The sequence below is a fragment of the Schistosoma mansoni genome, chromosome 4 (assembly GCF_000237925.1).
Source record: "Schistosoma mansoni strain Puerto Rico chromosome 4, complete genome".
Taxonomy (NCBI): domain Eukaryota; kingdom Metazoa; phylum Platyhelminthes; class Trematoda; order Strigeidida; family Schistosomatidae; genus Schistosoma; species Schistosoma mansoni.
This window is the reverse complement of record NC_031498.1, coordinates 8,048,072-8,070,299: the sequence shown is the minus strand read 5'-3', so window position 1 is coordinate 8,070,299 and position 22,228 is coordinate 8,048,072. Positions and strand designations below refer to the sequence as shown.

Genomic DNA, 22,228 nt, shown 5'->3' with positions numbered 1-22,228 from the left:
AGATCGTTAATGTAAATCAAGAAAAGAAGAGGTCCTAGTATTGAGCCCTGGGGGACCCCACTAGGACACTCCATAGCCTGAAAGAGAGTGAAGTTAACCCTGACTCTAAAGTGTCGGTTTTCTAAATATGAAGAGAGCCAATCAATCAAAGGGGGTTTTATACCCAATCGTCCAAGCTTCTTGATAAGACATATATGGTTGACCCTATCAAGAGCTTTTGAGAAGTCCAGGTAGATGACTTCAACCTTCCCCTTGCGATCAAGGATGGTTGTCTATCTATCCACCGCAGTCAGCAGGTTGGTCATACAAGAATGACCTTTTCTGAAAGCTTTAAAAATAAACGACTGTTTGAAAATGCAAATTATTTTTTCGAAAGATACACAAACATAGAGTTCGTCGACATGTTCTCGATATTCAGCGTCTCATGATGTCCATTGTTGTTGTGTCTTGTTTATATCAGGCAATCAGTTGAACTGGTCACTTGGACCGTCCATTTGATTTCGATTTTCATTTGGGCCGTGGTTTTCGTCGCACTAATGTCTAGTGGTCAAAAATTGCTAAGGGAATTCAGTGGGATCGATAAAATCTATGTCGTTAAGCGAGGTAGTATCTTCAAAAGTATATTCTATTTTCATAGATGGCAGGAACGAAGCAATTCACTGCGAAAAAATTACAAAACGTATACGTGCTATGTGCTATGGGTTGAACGAGTCATACATTGACGTGGTAAGTGCATCAATGTTATATGACACAGTACTCCACATTTAACTGAATGGTTCTAATCGCCCTGAAGATGTGTTAAGTAATATCTGCATAGGGGTTATGGAAGGTTGTGTATGTTACTATGCTCACAAGACAATTAATTAACTTTTCGTGACTGACAAGTTGTTCGGCGTTTCCTGGGTTTCTTTTTCTGCTACTACTTAGCAGATGGAACTGACAATCTTATCCTAAGGATGGAAAAGAGATTTTGGAGTGGAATTTGAGCCTTATGTAAGGAATTATTTGGGTACTGTAGATAGTTGTAAAGCGTGTGATAATCCTCGCGGTTTTTGAAACGAAGAAGACTAAGTTTCTTTTTCTAAGTGCTAGGGGGGTTTCCGCTTATTTTCCGTTTTGAAGTCGAGTGCGTGGGATAAGCGTCCGTTAGTAAACGATCTTATTATCCCTCATTCGACTCATATGTGATCTCAAGATTTGTGTCAAGAAGCCACAAAACTTCTGACAGAAAAGGGGGTAGTCTTCTTTTCGTTTGGTCGCCACTTAAACACGTTACAAGAAAATTGAGCTGCAGATTCTCAAAAACAGTTTCTTCGCTTTCAAATGGATATTGGGTGGATATAAACTGTTCTGAGAGTTATGTGCTCTTACTCATCAAATTTGCTCTAAGGTTACAAAGATGATCCAACAGGACTATTGGGAGAAAAAGCTTCTTATAATTAATGTAGTAAAACTGCCATATCTACAGTATTTCTCCTGCGTTCATTATTTCGGTACATCATCTGTTTTCATTCTTGTCTGCTGGAGCGTGGCCCTATGGTCAAGATCTCAAGGTCATCAAGTGGGCATACGAAAAAGCCATCTACTAACATAAGTAGTTCATCAATACTAAGTAAATGCGATCATCACGGTTTTACTTTGCTTCATTGTTATTTCAAACATAGGCTCGGGTTGTCTATCTGATCAAGTTGATTGGGGATAATTTTCTAACCTGCACAAGCTTAAGTGACTCTGCAATATGTATTACGTAATAGAGTCATTTTTAATTCCTTAAGCAACTTTCAATGAGTGGACTCTTTTCGGCCTAATTGCTTTTCAATAAGGGTGTACTTATTATTTCTAAGCATTACTAGTCTTTTCTCATCATACCCGCTAACAAAATATTCCGTGTCCAAAACCTTATTGGTATGACTTACCGGAACATTATCTCTCATTCAAGCTGTACCAGTGTTATGGTTAACTACTCGTGGTAACTTTGCTATATGTAATAATATATCCTTAATCCCGTTTATCTTTCATAGCATTGTCAGTAGAAAGCGTCATTTCATTTATTTGTGCGAGGGTGCCCAGACCGAAGCAGGTTGTTTTCTTAGGGGATCGCACCCCGAGCCTTTGACCTAAAGGTCTCGCCCATAGGGCAGTGGGGCATCGTAAGGAGATGCAGTCCCATGGTAGCCGATGACCAACGATTGGTTCATACGCCATTTGTTCCTTCAGGATACTGAAGCCAATGTGCACCATCGGTTTGGAATCAGGGTTTTCCAACTTCCCTAGATGGACTTTCCGTGTCCACCAACCCGGTTAAAGCGCCGGACATTCGCTTTTGGTCTTTTCAATTTCGTAAACAACAGTAATACCACGAGAAGACAGTGAGTAGGACTTTCCTGGTAGAGGCTATATACTCGTGGCCATGTGAGAGCGTTTCGAGAGGGAGGGTGACCCCGTCCCCGCTGTTGGCTGTACCAGGGCATTTGGGGGCATGGTGTCGTGGTATGAAAGAAAGCTGCAAAAAACTGGCTTTTGTTGGTCCTTCGCGACTCCCTGGCTGGGGTCCAAGAGATGGTGCATCACAGTGGCTAGAGACGTTATCAGATATGGCTCAGAATAGAAGCCAGTGGCGATCGTGCTATAACCTTTTAATTTTTTCATAGAGTAGTCATAACTTCCTTAACTGAAAGAGTCTTCTGGTTTTACATTTCAGTTCCCCCTATCATTACTCTTATTTTATTAATATATGCATCTTCCCCCTTTTCTCTTTCCATTCTCATTGTTTTGTGTGGCGCATATATATCTGGTGCCCCCTTGTACCAATATTTATGTGTTAAAATAAAATAAAAACTATCTTTTATACCAACAGGAAGCGGTAACCAAGCGTGTAGTGTCTGGCTTATACCCTGGAGTGACTACTGTAGAATTGGATAATCTGGCAGCCGAGACATGTGCAAGCATGATTACAAAACATCATGAATATGCCATTTTGGCTGCTCGTCTTGCCGTTTCAAATCTACACAAGGAAACGAAATCTAGGTTTTCAGATGTTGTTGAAGATTTATATTGCTACATTAATCCTCGAACCAAGAAACATTCTCCTTTAGTATCAAAAAGTCTTCGCGATTTTGTTAGAGAAAATGCTGGGCGGCTGAATGATGCAATTGACTACCAGCGAGATTACACGTACAATTATTTTGGGTTTAAGGTAAGTTATTGACTGTAGTTCTTCCCAAATGCCTCAGACCACTGGACATTTAGCTATTAGCGTACGCATTTTTGCAACTTCGAGTGACTTTCATGTTTCGAATATTGATTATACTGGTAATGATAGAAAATAATTCACGCGTTCCAAACAAAATGTGTCTAAAAGAATACTGAGCTAATTATAAACTGAATGTCCAGTCTCAACACATCTTGAGTGTGTTAACTATGATGCTTAGTAGTCTCTTGCGAGCAAATTGACCTAACATGGGTTTATTTTAAAATGTAAATGGAGGCTTAACGTACCAGACGACGTGTTATGTATTGTCAGTCGCCGTTGATTATTAGCTCATCGCAAAGTGCATTATAATCCACATGCGTTGGATACTCCTATCAAAAGGTTAAGTCATAGTTTATGAATAGTACTTTTTTTCATGGATCTTCATAGACGATCATTGGGATTAACTACTATCATTGGTCTCCGACTTCAGCCTGCTCTATAATTTTAGATCACTGGTAATTATACAAACATCTACAGCTATAAACTAGTTGAGATTATATTACATTTAGCTTTAAATCTGAACAGCTTTTTATCAGATGTAATGCATCTAAGATGAAACAGCTTTTAAAAGTATTTGATAGGCGTATATGTAAATTAAAATTTTGGAGACAAGAATGGGAGGATCTCTTCGATCAATACGCTTAGAATTGCAACCCGCCTAATCTAGCAACTCATCTAAGAAATCCGTTCTAAAGCATTTCCACCCATTCAGGTTGTACATTCATGAAGCACGTAGATTTTCTCGTCATACCGAGTAATATAGTCTTCCAAATCCTAACATAATGTTTGTTTAGACTTTACAAATTCCTTTATACTAATAGTTATACAGTCCATCAACTTATGTCAGCTACTTTATTTTCAAGAAATAATTATCTTTTTTTCAGACTCTAGAGAGGTCTTACCTTTTAAAAATAAACGGGAAGGTTCATGAGCGCCCACAGCATATGTTAATGCGGGTATCAATTGGGATACATACGTCTGACATCGACAGTGCCATCGAGGTAAGTAAGTGTGTAATAATCTGTCCAACTTTCTAGACGTATAACTTAATGTCTGAAAAGTGGTTTACACATGCTTCACCGACACTTTTTAACGCTGGGACTCCTAAACCACAGCTTTCGAGTTGTTTTCTCATCACTATGAAAGACGATAGTATAGAAGGCATTTACGATACGCTAAAAGAATGTGCAGTTATATCTAAGAATGCCGGGGGTATTGGACTAAATGTTCATAACATTCGCAGTCTTGGGACCTACATAGCTGGAACAAATGGAGAATCAAATGGTATTGGTAAGTTTCTTTCATTTACAGTCCTAAGTTCGAAATTTCTCTTCATTTAGTACAAATACTGTTTTAAAATCTACTTATTTGTATCTTCCATTCTGTTTAGTCCCGATGTTGCGCGTATTCAATAGCACTGCACGATATGTCGACCAAGGAGGTAACAAGCGTCCAGGAGCCTTTGCCATGTACTTAGAACCTTGGCACCCTGATGTGTTTCAGTTCATAGAAATGCGGAAAAATACTGGCGCCGAAGAAATTCGTGCACGGGACTTGTTCTTTGCCCTCTGGATACCTGACTTGTTCATGCGCCGCGTTGAATCCAACGATAAGTGGACACTAATGGATCCTCATGAGTGTCCAGGCTTGCCTGAAGTATGGGGTGAAGATTTCGACACTTTGTATGAAAAATATGAGCGTGAAGGTCGTGGCAGACAAACAGTTAAAGCCCAAGAGCTATGGTAAGCAAATGAATTATTGTAGTCATAATGTATACAGGGTATTGTTTTTATGATAAAGCGTACGTAATTATTTTGCACTAATTTATCAAACTGAACAAAAACCGAATGGATGTAAGTTTTAGAAACTAAATATATGGTTATGCATTTGGTTTAGGCAACAATCGCTCTGTTGCATGTTTATCAAACGAGATTTAACGTATTCGCCCTAACGCGTAGTTGTAGGACAAATTTTGCGAACTCAAATATATTTAAGGTACTCAGCAGCATTGATTTATCTGTTCTCATATAAATTTAGCGTGTGTATTTTTATTAGTATGGTTATCATGCATTAACTATCATTTCATTTCGACTGCATTTACAAATGCTTACTATTCTTGCTCACATAATATATAAGTATATAAACTTGATATTCTTAACAGGTACGCTATTATTGAATGTCAGATTGAAACAGGCAATCCATTCATGTTGTACAAGGATTCTTGCAATCGTAAATCAAATCACCAGCATCTAGGCACAATTCGTTGCAGCAATCTATGCACGGAAATAGTTGAGTATTCTTCACCAGACGAAACAGCTGTCTGTAATTTGGCTTCGATTTCATTGGGAAAATTTGTTAATCGAGATAATCTTACGTTCGATTTCGCTAAGCTACAAGAAGTTACAAAAGTCGTAACCAGAAATTTAAACAAGGTCATTGATGTTACCTTTTATCCAGTTGAAGAGGTAAGATTGATCGTAAAAGCATGTAAATGTTTAACACCTAAAAGTACTATAGGCCTTCGCATTTTGTTACTAAATTCTAAATTTTGTTTATAGGCTCGCAGATCAAACATGCGTCATCGGCCGATTGGTATTGGGGTTCAAGGTCTGGCAGATGCATTTTGTCTTTTGAGGTATCCCTTTGATAGTCCAGAAGCGGCTGACCTTAATAAACGTATATTTGAAACAATGTACTTTGCATCTCTGGATGCGTCATGCCAGCTAGCGGTTGACCAAGGGACATATGAATCATATCAAGGTTCTCCTGTCAGTAAGGGTATACTTCAACCTGATATGTGGGGTGTAGATACGGAGGAGCTTTCCAAGGTGTCTGGTTTAGATTGGAGTGGATTACGTGCTCGAATAAATAAGTAGGTACTACAAATTCTTACATTACTTTCCAAATTTCATTGCATATATAAATGAAGAGGTGGATAATATTGGTAAATTCTAATTATTTGACCTTGGATTACTCTAGGTTCGGTAAACTTTTTTCTATCTTACAAATACTTAATAACAGTTATTGAATTAGGTACCAAGACAAACCACTAGTTTGTTCTTAATAGGTGTTACTGTCTCAGTGGTTATGCTACTCAACTTTCGATCACTAGATCTTAGGGTTCATACTCTATTTCATCTGCTTTAATTCGGACAGCTAGATGAAATCACTAAATTATCACACCTGAAGTGTTATTCAAAGTTAACTACATAAAATCATTCTTGGTAAAGGCTACATAATTATTACGATTTAGTAGATTCTAATAAATAAGAATTACTTCCTAAATTAAAGTAGGGGGGCTTTGTGAACACTTTTTATGCTTATTTACCAGTGATTACACTCAGTATTCTGTATTGTACTTAGATTATGTAGATTCTCTGGATACTTTAGATGACGAAGACCTCACTTTTACAGTGGTTACAACTCCCGGTTCACCAAATAAATACAATTAGTAAGACTTTTATATTCAGTCTAATTTAAAATGGTCAGTTTGACCAATGTGAGGTTTGTTTTGAACTTGTCAGACACCTGATTGATAAGTATTTTTTAACCTCCAAATCTGAACGTTTGATTTCATTTCGTTTTATGTATAGAGATTTCATTGGGTTTGTAGCTCGGATTGCCATGGGATTAAGTGAAAACTCCGTTAAACGTAACAATTAACATGTTTCATATATTGGTTGTAAAGTAAGCAAAATGCAACAAAAGTGTGCGGTTTACGCGCTGGATGTTTTCTGTGTTTTGAGATAACTCGTAACAATATGTACAAAATACTATCAAGCAAGAGACGTTAAGTGAATTTTAGGTTAATAATGACATGTGAGTACTAAAAGTAGTAGTTTCGTCTTAGAAGTTCACATATTTGATTAACACCTATTATTTCATTCTTCATATCATATCTCGTGTCATTATTCGGTACTGATAATCTATTCCTGTTAAAATCAAAATATGGGGTAACCTAGCGCACTGATTTTATTTTATTATCTTGTACACTAAAATACGATTCACACTTTCAAATATTGGGAATTTTTCCTTTTACCTAAGGTATGGTCTGCGCAATAGTCTTCTGTTGGCCCCTATGCCAACAGCATCAACATCTCAGATTCTTGGGAACAATGAGTCGACTGAACCTTTCACAAGCAACGTATTTTCTCGCCGTGTGTTGAGTGGTGAATTCCAGATTGTGAACCCTTATCTTCTTGATGATCTTACTAAATTAGAGTTGTGGTCGGAAGAACTTAAAACAGCGATTGTTTTGAATCAGGGTTCTATTCAACATATCGACGGAATTCCTAAGGAGCTAAAACCTTTGTACAAGACAGTATGGGAGATTTCGCAAAAGAAGATTATCGATATGGCTGCCGGCCGTGCCCCATTTATTGACCAGAGCCAATCTCTTAACCTACATCTCGCTCAACCGAACTATGGAAAAATAACAAGTATGCATTTCTATGCTTGGAGAAAGGTATGCTACATAATTTCTTTATAATGGTGCTTCCGATTAATAATATGCTTGCTATTTAATGCAATAACTTGAAGTAATGTACAGTCTTTTTATACATTTGTTCAACATAGATTTTCTAACTATTAGACGATGTATTATCCTTCCAGGGTCTGAAAACAGGTATGTACTATCTGCGAACACGACCTGCTGCTGATCCTATCAAATTCAGTGTAGACAAAACTATTCTGCGAGTGCTTACTGATTCTACTACAAAAACAAATGAGCCTCAAAACAATGATTCAATTGATCAAACTGTTGAAGCTATAGAAGAACTTCGAATAATCGAGGAAATACAGAAACGGAATTTGGACTCAATCGCTTGTAGTCTGAACAATCCCGAAGGATGCTTAAGCTGCCAAGGATAATATAACCTAACTTTTAAAAATTTATTTTTGTCAATGTGCTTTCTAATTGTAACTATATTCAGAAAAATTTTATAAATGAAGAGTTTTATGTTTATTTTGTCAAGAGTATTATGTATTGATATTATATTATTTAATCACTTTTGTCTATCTTTTCTTTATACATATTGAAGTTTGGATCACTTAGCTCAGTAATTTTCCAGGCGCTGAACTGCTAGTGGATTCATACTTTTTAATGTAGAAGTTAAGTTCGTAGTTACAATGAAGGCTCATACTTTCCAAATAGCTTTAGATAAATGAAACATTATTAAATACTGTCATAGGTACACTAATTTTACTCCCTTTCAAATTCTAGAAATTATAGATTAAGAAGAGCATTGACGAAAGGAAAACCATAACAAAGTTAGCATTGCCTACTCGGTGGTCCGACCACATAATACAACATTATGAGATTTATTTTAGGAAGTTCGCAGTCGTGTTTTTAAGTCAAGGTGAGCTTGGGGCAGTATTTTCACTTTGTGGTGGATTACTGGATATTATGATTGCGGCGTATGTTAACAAGAAAGAAATCTGGTATTTTGACTGACTGGTTAGACTCATATCACTTATGTCAAAGCATTAATACATTACCTATAAGCATATTATGCGGTGATGATATTTCATCTTACTTCGGGAGTTCTGAATACTTATTATTTTAAATATAGTCGGCGAAGTACTACCTACGTAAGATCAGTTAGATAAACAGAACAAAATGCGTTACCTATAAAGCCTGGGTTGAACACGAGAATACTTCATACTCGAATAAATAGACTCCAGGGATGTGCAGTACTCCAGCCACTAGTAGGCGTATGGGAGTCAAACGCTACCTTCAGATAAACTAAGATGAGAGTAGTAAGGTACCAACTACTATTTCTTCTCTTAGCTCAGACTAAGGTTGACTATGCATTCGGCCAACACTTAGTCGATTCACAATCGATGATATCCAGTTAGGTGTTTGGAGCTTGTCCATGTGAACAGATATAGACTACGTAGTTGGGCTCCGCATGATTATCGTGAACAGTAGTTAGATACTAAATGGCATGGCTCAAAATCGTTTAGCAATGACTCAGGTGCATCCATCTTTGTCTTTCCCCAAATTCTGATTTCCTCATTATTTTTCTTTGCTCTTGTCTCGTTAATTTATCTCGAATCTTGTTTTTGTTGCCTAATCTTTCTTAACACCACTGAAACTGACTGTTACTACTTCTACTATTCCGGGATGACAGTTTCATCTCTTTGCTAATGGACTATGGAAACTTGAACGGATGTACATACGTGCTAGGTACTACGTTGTAGCTGACCCAGGCGTCTGATAATCACAGATTTCAGCGACCATGTATTTGTCAATTTACTTTCTCTGTAATTATCACGAAAGCATATCTTTTTATGACAAATTAGGATGATGAGTAGTGAAGATCTATCAAGTTCTTTGGAGTTCAGTCTTTTACACTCCTCCAGTTATGATAACTTACAAGATGTCTGTGTATGGTAAGTAGGGGATCGGTATCCCAGTGAATTGTTGTGAGAATATATCACTGTTCATCAGAGCACTAAATAAGTGTGGAAGGTTAAAGATTAGGAAATACGAAATCATGTTAAAGTGCAGGACTTTATGGGACACTTGGTAAATATATCTGCATTATTAGCTGTGTTCTAGCCATTTCACCTAATATCGACCCTTCCTCGCGTGGGCCATAGCAAAGTAATATGCATCTACCGATGTGACTGTCCACCAATCACTTCACTAAATGATCCCGTCTTAATTCGGTCCCTCCCATCGCCTAGTTTCCATATGTTCCTACTTCAGCCAACATTGCAAATCGCGGTAGGCAGTAATTTGGGATATTTAATCTACCCTCATCAATCGTTTGAGATTTATAGTCTAATCAAACGACTCCCATCTCGGCCTTGTGTGCTAACCACAGCCTTATTTGATGGTTCCATGTTGTCTAAACTATGATTTAAAGACCAACAACTAATAGCACGCGCCCCATACATAACTCTTAATTTCGCGGACCACTTTTCATACTAGTCGAGGAACACAGAGCAGAATGTTGTGCAGTATGCTTCCCCTTTGCTTAGCGGACTGACATTTCGTCCCCTCCAAATTGGTACAAACTAGACGAGATTTTTCCAGCCCACGATGGCTTATGAGATACCCATAGTAAGTGAAGGGCGGTCGACCAGTTCACTCTAGATAACTAATAAATACAAATTCTATAGCAACATATTGCAATTAGAGGGAGAAAAACACATCCCTAACATAGTTCTTTTGTCAGTGGCGTTTGAAAGACCGCTCAATAAAGACTACATTATCTTTGCACTGCTCGCTGGACAGAGTTCTAATGAAGATAAGTCCCTAGAAAGTCAAACGAATATAGTGGTCTCAGGTAAATTTATGATGAAATTAAATAAAAACTGATTTTTGACAGTCGTGTTCTGTACTAATTAAGATTGGCGATTCTATGGTTTGGCTTAAGCCTTAACACGTCAAATCGTATCCTAGTAAAGACGTTTCGGTGTATTCTGCTATAGTAAACACTCATAAGTCCTCTTGGCCAATGGAGTTGAATGACACTCTAAGGTCATAAAATAATGCTATAGCTGGATGTCATTATGTTTTTTAGTACGTGGATAAATCTAATGATTTGGTCAATACATTCACGCCTTGGACCAAAACCGACCTAGTTTTCCCAACTCTCCTGGTCAGATATGGGTCGGAAGACACTACATTAGCCAAACCGACTCTTCTGTTCTCACGAGAATTTTATTTCGTATAGACAGGGATAATTAAAACCAATTATATAAGACTACGTCCAATTTTAAAACTCTAGCTAATATTCCTGTCAGACTAATGGCTAAAATCCCTATTATCTTTAAAGACATCTGAATCCAGCCTTACAGGTTATGATTCTCCACTTTAATTGATATTTAGATGAGAAATTCCAAATGGAACTGTCTGGAAGGATTGCTTCATGAGGGAGACATGATTATCATATTAACTTGCGACTGTCCAAACGTAATGATAGACCTGTGAATCAAAACTCATTAAAAAGAAATGCGTAACTATGTTAATTTTTTAGCTTCAACGACAGTAGAAGCCTAACTATGGGTAGGGATTTGTAATTGGCCGAACATCTATTTTACACAGCATCTAAAACAAGGATGAAGATAAACATGAAAGTAAATAATTCCAGTCACAGATAATGGAAACAACTACATGTTAACTTCTCGCGTTCACAGATTGTGAGCTGTACAAAAAACAAACGGTCCATACTCCCGCAAAACAACTCGTCTGTAATTAACCAGATCGACAGCCAAGGAATTTAGAACAAGTATATTGTCGTCTCGACCCTTTGTTTCTCAGAAAATACTATCCAGAAATCAAGGTTTACTTTCACTACAATGATTGTTAGGTTTCATAACAGTCATCCACTGAGGAGCGTTCCACAGAAAACTGTCTGGCAAAATACTACTGGTTGAATCAGAGCCTGTGGTCAATGTTCACCAAAATTAATATCAGGCAGTGTAAGTAAAGGTTGCTCACTTTTGATATTCTTTTGAAAATAACGTCCTCTGACTAGTTGCGATCAAATCTACTAGAATAACTTCGAAACTTGGGATACGCAGATGACATAATCGCCCCGATGCAAAACACCGTCTTATATATGGTCTGCGCAGGTGCCTCAATCAATGATAGAGAATGAAGTATTTCGGTGTCGAACATTCGCCTTATTTTAAGTCTCATCATCCCCGGTGCGTGCGTGTCTAACAAGATCTCAGCACGGAGACAGGAAGTTCACGTGATCTTTGTTAGCCTATGAACTACCCAAATGTGTCACTTTGTTAGAAAGACGAGTATACTGCACGGTCAGTTTGTCCTGTCCTACATTATAGGCACGGTACATGATCTTTAAGAGGAAAGTATTGGTAGGTTACTAATATGGTAAAATATGCCTTTGGAACACTTTCGAAGCTAGACGCAGAGTACCAAGCAAAGATGGTAAATCACTTGACGAGGTACTTACACTTTATTCACTGCAGTATTTTCCACCACCGCTTACTTCGATGGGGTAACAATGGCGGCATGGGGGGTGAATCAAAAAGTTAAGTACAAGCGAACCAAAACATGGTATCAGTTCATAACGTCAATAACTGACTGGCTGAGCTGTGTTGGTGGACTAAAACTACCTGATTGGATTCTGCTTGATTATTGCAATTTATGTCTTAATAAGACGGTCGGGGACATAGCTCACAACTGCTAAAGGCACATTCTCTTCCATTAGATCCTGAATTTCAAAATCATCTTGTACTTTTATTTATTTGGCAAATTCGCTCTTTCTAAAAGTATACTGTCCACACTTAATGTGTTCTGCTGATATTCTTATTTCTAGTACTCTCGGATTTGTCTAGACGATTGGATTTCACTGTGCTGATATGGTACGACACATGTGCGCCATACGCTTCTTATGAATGACTGAGATTTACTGTTAAATTTATGAACCAGTAGCTCAGGACTACAAATACGAAACTAAATAACTGGACTGAACATTTGAACCCAATGATATTTTTAGGTCTCAAGCACTAAATTATCAAGTTGCACCTACAAATTCTTGTTTATGACACGAGTGATAGAATAGATCTACATGAATAATTACGTAGCAATAAAATAAAAACGTCTGAGTATTAATTACCTACAATTTACATAATTAGAACAAAACCCTAGTTACTAAAAATAAAGCAGTTTATGGGAGCGATCTAAATAACTGGAAAAAATGTGTTCACTTAGCTGTGAACAGGTAGATAAAGAATGAAAACAGAATATACCCGTAACGTTTTTACAAAAGAAAATGGTACTGTTTAGTTATATAAAACAAGTAAATTTAAAGCCTTATTTCCACAGTTTTTTGATGGATACATTTTTCTCAGAATCTTTTTGCATCACCTACAAATAAGCATAAAATTAAACAGAAAATTACAATAAGATGGAGATTTAGACAAATATTTAGATATGAAATTTAATTTGAGAAATAAATTTAGACAAACTGACAACGCCTTACAAGGAAACAATGGTACCATGAGTGGATCCACACCAGTTAAATTGAGTCAAACATTTACAAGTTGACTGATTGTGAAACCATAGCATTCAGTTACGCCGTGGTTTTAGTCAAAGTTCTACACTTTCATATAAATCAGCAAAGTTTAATGCTAAAAAGTATATACCTGACTCCCATAACTCAAGTGATACTTCGAACAATAAAATGATAGTCCCCTATGAACATTACCACAAAGCCTGAAAGCAATCAAAGTGGGAGTCTTCATTACTTTAGATTCGTGAAGGTTTTCTTCACTAGTTGGTCAATGTCATTAAGAAAATACAGTTTTACTTGTCTTGTATTACTAAAGGTATTTACAGATACCAGTCTGAACGAAACACTGAACTTCGCTGGTCAACAGATTCTGTGTTAATGTACCTTATATGTTCGAAATATTCATTGCAACGTGAAACATGGTATTTTTCTGTCGTAACAACGATGTTTATTATCAACCAACTTATTCTAGATTCTTTCAATTTCTTAATTACCAGTAGTTCACCCATAAATTGAAAGTACCCTAGTTGATTTAGAACGCCCAACGATTTGAGCACCAGATATTATAATTTTTAGTCATTTTCGAGATGGATTCTTAATCCACAAACTGTAAGCTGTACATTAAGAATTAGCACACTCTACTTATTTAAAATGATTGGGCACTGAACATATTAATCTTCGGATTTCTTCATCCATGACGCAGATGGTACATTTGAGTGTCAGTTACCAGCTGAGTTTAAGTAGTAGTTTACTTCGCCTAACAGTAAGGGTAAGACGTGAACCTCGAAGATCAGAAACTAGTACGTAATTGTGGATATTATAAATTATTTAAAAAAAGTCATGACATGATTAGTTAACAACGATCTAAACTACTGAATTTAGGAGTTTAAGCAGGTACGTACATTTCGAGATACCACATATTTTGAATAGGATTTTAAATGGTTAGGAGTTTTATGATAAACCAATTTAAATGTAAATATGATCTGTGGAACCACCAATTTGAGAGGGAGAAAACGTAAGGGTTTTCTAAGCTGTAATTACAAACCAGCGACCACACAAATAAAACCACATTACTAGGATTTAACATAGCAAAGATGCATTCACTCTCAGTCCTTCTTCATATACGATAAGAAACTTTCTTTTTTAAGTAAATATGTTCATCATGTTAGTTAAATTTACATTTATTTATTTAAACACAAATATTGGTACAAAGGAGCACCACAATATAGATGCGCCATACAATAGAAATGAGGTTGAGAAGTGTTAGCGGGACATAAATTGGATTAAAGCATGTTTCATGCATGATGGTGTTGCTGCGCGCTGATTGGCTAATTCTAAACTGATCAGCCCGGGCATATTATTTGAGAAAAATCTAGAAGCTTCTTATGTATATACTATAAATATATGAACGTTATTCAAACTAGTGATTGCTGTTCACTTATCATTATTATTTTGAATACAATTTCATTCCTGTTCAAAGTGTTCTGATTTTCGGGTCTTGTCGAGTGTCATCGTATAAGAATACTAAGCAATAAGAATAGCTGGGTCGTTTATTAGCAAAATACAAATTATAACAGAAGTGGTAGAGAAGGTAAAGTGAGTATAGTAAAAAAGGACAACATCGGATAATAATTATAATGGGAAAGGCAGTTCAGTTAGGAAAAATACAACCATGAGGGATTCTTTTAGTTAAAGAAGTTACTCCTACTTGCATGAAAAAAGTAAATGAAAGTTGAAGCAGGATCACCACTGCCATGTCTGGTAACGTCACGAGCCAAAGATGACCCGGATTGATATAAGTCGCTATGGTTATCACCATTAGTAAACTAGACTCATCACTCACGCCACCACCGGTATTTATACAGCCACACAAATCTTCAGACCACTTGTAATTGCTCATCACCAAGAGTTAGTCCAGGCATGGGCTTCTACCAGTCTTGTAAAAGTACTTTGCACCCAGAAGGTTCGAAGTATATGCCATACCTATGGACACTGATTACCAACTGATTAAGTGCGGATTGCATGGCTTGAGTGTCCTCGAACAGTGAGACATCATCCGCATACTCAAGTGGAGTTTTTCTCCAGGCAACAGATCCGCACCACCATTACTTACATCCGCCAGAGCCTTTCCCAGAACGTCATCGATGGCAAAGTTGAAGAGAAATGGTGAGAATGGGTAACCCTGTCTAACTCCACAGCTTGAATGGAACAGTTGAAATGTGGTTGTATTACCACATTCAGTCAGTCAGCTACAACGTAGGACCAGGCACATATATGCATCGGTCCAAGTTGCCATATCTCGTTAGCACAACAAGATGAACACCGAATTCATAGAAGTAGTTAATTTAGTGGTGGTAGTATATAAAAGAAAGGTTGTATATAAGAATATAGTACAGGAAGAAAGACAGATATGAAGCAATTTTAATCTCAAGGTTTAAGGGAAGGTAAAGAGTGTATACACCTACGCCATTGTGATCGATTCTGAGCCATGTCACCTAGAGTCTCCAACCATCGGTTACGATAGTCGCGTGGACCCCAACCAAGTAGTCTGCATCTACCAACATGGCTCAGACTAGAAGTTAGTGATTTCGAACTCTGATGCCACATTTTAGTTTGGCCGCCCCTAACTCTATTCCAACCATCCCCAATACTAGTCAGCATAGCGCGTCGTGGCGATCGGTGTCTAGGCATACGTAACACGTGGCCCAACCATCTCAGTCGATGAAGATTCATCACCTCATCAACTGATTTACAATCATTCCCTATTACCCTGTATCTAACCTCATTATTACTTACCCGGTGATCCCAGTAGATGCAAGCAATATTTCTAAGACATCTGTGGCCAAATACTAGTAACTTACAAGTATTTTCACAGCCGTAAAGTAGAACAGAGCGAACTACTGCGCGGTATACTCGTCCCTTAATTGATAGACGGATATCTCGTCTTCGCCATAGATGACATAAGTTGGCAAAAGCCAAAAGAGCTTTTTGAATCCGTGCTGAGATTTCGTCAGACACGAACCCATTAGGGATGATCAGACTTCCAAGATAAGTGAATTTGTTGACGCGTTCGACTACTTCACTCCCTATCCTTAGTTCAGGTGTTGACGCAGGCCAGTCCTGGAGTAACAATTTACATTTAGAGGGGGAGAAAGGCATCCCAAACATCCTAGCATTGTTGCTCGGTGCTACTAAAAGACTGCATTTTATCAGCGTCTTCACTAAATAGGACTATGTCATCTGCGCATTCTAAGTCAATAAGTGAACCTCCTGGTAGGAGATCAATTCCTGAAAATTCAGTCGACGAGTGTTATTTCCAGCAATAGGTCTTTAATGAAGTTAAACAAACATGGGGATAGTGGACTACCTTGTCGGACACCACTTGAGGTTGTAAAATCAGATGACAGTTCGCCATAAGCTCTCACTCGACTGGTAGTGTTCGAGTAAAGAGGCTTCACAAATGCCCTGGTACGGCCGAGAGTGGGGAAAGTCCACTCTCCCTCTCGAAATGCTCTCACATGGCCACGCGAATATATAGTCTCTGCCAGGGAAGTCCTACTCACTGCCTTCTCGTGGCGGGGGTGTTGTTTACAAAATTGAGAGGATGAAAAGCGAATGTCCGGCGCTTTAACCGCGTTGGTGGACACGGAGGGTCCACCTAGGGGAGTTGGAAAACCCTGATTCCAAACCAATGGTGCACATGGGCTCCAGTATCCTGATGGAACGAATGGCGAATGAACCTGTTGTTGGTCAACGGCTACCATGGGACTGCATCTCCTCACGATGCTCCACTGCCTTGTGGATCAGACTTTTAGGTCAAAGGCTCGGGGTGTGATCCCCTAAGAAAACCACCTGCTTCGGTTTGGGCACCCGGGCAGTATCACAGCCCACACACAAATGACATAAAATGACGCACTACACTGCTCTCGTTCCTAATAGAAGACAATTTACATTATTATTATTATTATTATTATTATTACCATTATTATTATTACTATTATTACTATTATTATTATTATTATTATTATTTACTACGTCGCTTCTTCACTCCCTTTATTCCCAAATTGTGTATCCTTCCTTTCCAACTTATGCAGTAGCTCGCCCATGGTGGAAACTCTGTCCTATCTAAACGATCTCCAGTCACTGTCTGGTTGAAAGTGAATGCTTCTACCGATTACGAATACTGAAGCAGTCTTTCTGAAACCACGTACGCCGTTCAAGCTGGCTTCCTTCAACGTTCGCACACTATTGCAGATCGGACAACAGATGGGGCTGGCTATGCCTTTAGAAAGTCTTAATGTTGATGTTTGCTGTCTATCCGAGACCCATATTCAAGACTCTAGTGAAGTACTACAAATTCGCTCTCCATCTGTCGCTTCGAAAAGCCTGTTTCACGTGCGCTTATCCGGGGACTCTGTGGCATCTTCGTCCGGTCTTGCAGGCGTTGGTGTCGCACTAGGCGCTAGGGCTGAGGCAGCACTAATCGATTGGATTCCCATTAACAGTCGGTTATATGCTGTTAGATTAGAAAGTTCCATCAAAGTGAGAAGAAACCGGCGTGAGAAACGGTGTCTTTTCGTCATCTCCGCCTATGCCCCGACAGATTGCAGCCCGGATGCAATCAAGGATGAGTTTTACCACCAGTTAACAGTTCTTCTCCAGAAAGCGCGTTCGACAGATATTGTAGTACTAGACGGAGACTTGAATGCTCAGGTCGGGCGTCTAGACACAGAAGAGAGTCGTTTAGGTGGCCGATGGGGACTTGTTGGTCGCAGGACAGACAACGGGGACCGTTTGCTGCAACTGTGCACAGACCACAACCTGTTTCTGGCTAGCACTAACTTCCGGCACAGTCATCGCCGATCTGCCACCTGGCGTCCTCCCTCTGCATCTCAAGCCTGGACTCAGATTGATCACATCGCGATCAGCTACCGCTGGCGTGGTTGTGTACAAGACTGCCGCTCCTTTTAGAGTACCTATCTGGAGTCTTATCATGCCCTGGTCTGCGCCAATCTCACCTTACTTTTCAGTGGCCGAAGGATTGACTGCCATCAACGGATCGATGTTAGTAAACTGGCTGCAACTTCTGTTGCAAGTAAGTATCGAGCGGAGTTAGCTTCTAGGCTAGCTACCATCCCACCGAAAAGTATAGATGAGCATTGGTTGCATCTTCACGACGCCATGAAAATGGCAAGTAAAGCCGCTTGCGGCTTCGCGAAACGTCCCGCTTACAAGCACTGGGTTTCTTCTGGCTCCTTACAACTGATGGAAGTCCGTCGGTCTACTCCGGGTGACCGTGAGTTTGACCACAAACGAAGGCTGTTACGTAGTGAAATCGGGCAAAGCTTGCGTAAGGACCGAGAAGCCTGGTGGTCGGAGCGTGCTAATGAGATGGAAGCAGAAGCTGCATCTGGTAACTGCCGGAAGCTCTTCCAACTCATCCGAGCCACTGGCAGCAAGAAGTCTGGTGTGAGTGAAACAATCTACGAGGATGACGGAATGCCAATCACTAACATCTCTCGACGTCTTGGACGGTGGGCGGAATTTTTCGAAGGACAGTTCAACTGGCCTGCTGCTCCGGCAACATCAACCATTTCGTCCTGCCCCCCATGGCCGGTGACGACTGATCCACCAAACGAGGCGGAAGTCCGCAAGGAACTCCAACTCTTGAAACGCTGCAAATCACCGGGCCCAGATGACTTACCTCCGGCTCTTTTTAAAGATGGAGGTGACTTTCTGGCTAAGGAACTGACTGTGTTGTTTGCAAAGGTTTGGGAGCTAGAAAGTGTTCCAACATCATGGAATGAGTCAATAGTCGTCCCTATCTTTAAAAAGGGTTCACGTTGTTCCTGTAACAACTATTGGGGGATAAGTCTACTTCCGATTGCGTCCAAACTATTGGCTTCTGTCATTCTTCGTTGGTTGTTTAAAACCCGAGAACGATTGACTCGCGAGGAGCAGGCTGGTTTTCGTTCTGGCCGAGGATGCATTGATCACATCTTCACCCTCCACCAAATGTTAGAACACCGTCATACTTATCGCAGGCCAACAATCGTAGTGTTTCTTGATATCAGGGCTGCCTTTGATTCGTTGGACAGGACTGTTCTCTGGGATTGTCCATTGAAGAAGGGTGTGCCTGAGAAGTTCATTAACATCTTAAAGGCCCTGTATACGAACATCTCAGGCAGAGTGAGGGCATACAACCACCTTTCTCCCTTGTTCCATTCGAGCAGTGGGGTTAGGCAGGGTTGCCCGATCTCACCATTCCTTTTCAACTTTGCCATCGATGACATCTTGGAAACAGCTCTGATGGATGTAAGTAATGGCGGTGTGGATATGTTGCCTGGAGAACGACTTCTCGACCTCGAGTATGCGGATGATATTGTCTTACTGTGCGATAATGCCCAAGGCATGCAATCCGCACTTAATCAGTTGGCAATCAGTGTCCTCAGGTACGGCATGTGCTTTGCACCCTCCAAGTGCAAAGTACTCCTACAAGACTGGCAGGATTCTCATCCTGTACTCACCCTAGATGGTGAGCAGATTGAAGTAGTTGAGAAGTTCGTGTATCTAGGTAGCTATATAAGTGCTGGTGGTGGCGTGAGTAATGAGATTGATGCACGTATAATGAAAGCCAGAGCGGCTTATGCCAATCTGGGCCATCTTTGGCGCCTTCGTGATGTTGGTCTGGCTGTAAAAGGTCGGATCTACAACGCGTCGGTGAGAGTTTTGCTTCATGCTTGTGAAACCTGGCCTCTCCGAGTTGAGGATGTTAGACGACTCTCTGTGTTCGATCATCGTTGTCTCCGAAGGATTGCTGACATCCAGTGGCAACACCATGTTAGTAATGCAGAGGTTCGGCATCGTGTGTTCGGGCGCAGAGACGATAATTCAATTGGTGTCACCATCTTGAAACACCGACTTCGGTGGCTTGGACATGTTTTACGAATGTCGTTCCAGAGACTTCCACGTCGTGCATTATTTGCCGACTCTGGGACTGGTTGGAAAAAGCGGAGAGGTCAGTGTATGACATGGTGTCGTGGCATGAAAGAAAGCTGCAAAGGGCTAGCTTCTGTTGGTCCTTCACGACTCCCTGGCTGGGGTCCGAGAGATGGTGCAACACAGTGGCTAGAGACGTTATCAGATATGGTTCGGAATAGAAGCCAGTGGCGAAACTGCTGTAACCTTCTTTTACTTTCTACATAAAGAGTGGTTCTAACTTTCTTAACTGAAAGAGTCTTCTGGTTGTACATCTCAGTTCGCCTTATCTTTTCATCCCTTCTCTTCCTACTTTCATTATTTTGTGTGGCGCATATGTATCTGGTGCCCTTTTGTACCAATATATGTGTTCAAATAAATAAATAAATAATGTACTTCTGAGGTACACCTTTCAATGACAGACACTGTCACAGAACCTCTCGGTCTACAGAGTCAAATGCCGTTTTCAAGTCAAGAGAAACTATCATTGTCGGACGCCGATAAGCATGCCTGTGTTCTAAAACCTGACGAATAGCGAATATTATCACATTCTACCTGAGGTGTTTGTATTTAGGCCTTTCAGGATGTTATTAAACTCCTCAGGTACACCCTTCTTCAATAGACTATTCCAGGAAACAGTCCTGTTTAGTAAATATAATGGTGTTCAACACATCCTCGACCAAAATGGAGACCAGACTGCCCCTTGCGAGTCAATTTTTTTCGGGTTTCGAACAATCTACGAGGTACGACGGAAGCCAATAGTTTGGACGCAATCGGAAATAGGCTTATCTCCCCCATAGTTGTTGCAGAAACGATGTGAACCCTTTTCAAAGATAGGAACAACTATCGACTCCTTTCACGATGTTGAAACACTCTCTAACTGCCAGACCTTTGTAAACAGTTCAGTCAGTTCCTTAACAAGGTCGCCAATATGTTTAAAAAGGGACGGAGGTAAGTCATATGGACCTGGTGATTCGTGATGCCTCAAGAGTTGGGGTCTCTTGCGAACTCCCGCCTCGTTAGGTGGACTAGTCGTCACTGGCTATAGAGGGTAGGACAATCTGGTCGATGTCACGAGGGCAGCAGACCAGTGGAACTGCTCATCGTCCAAGAAGTCAGTAGATGTTATTTTCTGCCATCCCATCAGCTTCACAGACTGTTTCACTTACACCAAACTTCTTCCTGCCAGTGTCCCGGATGATTTGAAAGACATTCCAGCAGTTACTGGAAGCAGATGCTGTTTCCAACTTGTCAGTACGTTCCAACCATCAGACTTCTCGGTCCTTAAGCAAGCTTTGCACAATTTTACTACGAAAAAACCTTTGTTTATGGTCTAACTCGCGGATGGCCGTAGTAGACGACGTGCTTTAACGAGTTGTAAAGAGCCGGTAGAAACTCGCTGCTTATAGACTCACAAGGTGACTACGTCTGTAATATGAACTACCCAAAAGTCTTCTTTGGATATTTAATAACGCTAATTCATGACACTAATAATCTTCTATTTGAGTCATGTAGACTTACTAAGTGGAGCTTTTGGGTTGATATGTAGTGTTCGAAGAGTATAACTTAAATAATAAAAACAGGATTACAAAAGTTTAGTCACAATTCACCTCATAGTAGAATGATAACCCGAAGAAAGAACTGAAGTGTTACTAGACATTTTGTTTGGAGATTTGTGAAAAATTATGGGTTTTATAAACATATTATTCACTGACTGGATTGAAATCGTTTATCTGTGCCTGCTGTGCACAAAACTTTGAATTTATTTACTTTTGATAAACTATAGAATTACCCATGTTATTTGGTAACTTCGGTGGCGAAAACAAAGTAGGAAAAACTACTACACACCATTTAAACGTTTCATCCCTTTCCCCCTTTTTAACCAGAGTGGGTTATGATAGGTGTGAAGTTAAAGGGACAATCTTTTATGCCTTTTAACTTGCATTTTCTTCTGAATTCAGAATTCTCAAATATTTCTAAACCATTTCTTGGATAAAAATAA

The 22,228-nt window shown here is 39.6% G+C and overlaps 1 protein-coding gene across 1 annotated transcript; it reads left to right on the top strand.

The window, feature by feature from the left end:
* Positions 1-536: 536 nt before the first annotated feature.
* Positions 537-8,122, top strand: Smp_009030 (putative ribonucleoside-diphosphate reductase, alpha subunit; the record flags this gene model as incomplete). The annotated part of the gene is made up of 10 exons (XM_018796704.1): positions 537-603; positions 638-726; positions 2,858-3,196; positions 4,138-4,254; positions 4,291-4,543; positions 4,644-4,995; positions 5,415-5,718; positions 5,812-6,125; positions 7,298-7,718; positions 7,865-8,122. The coding sequence occupies 10 exons, from the start codon at positions 537-539 to the stop codon at positions 8,120-8,122; spliced, it is 2,514 nt and encodes an 837-aa protein (XP_018651820.1).
* Between the last annotated feature and the right edge of the window lie 14,106 nt (positions 8,123-22,228).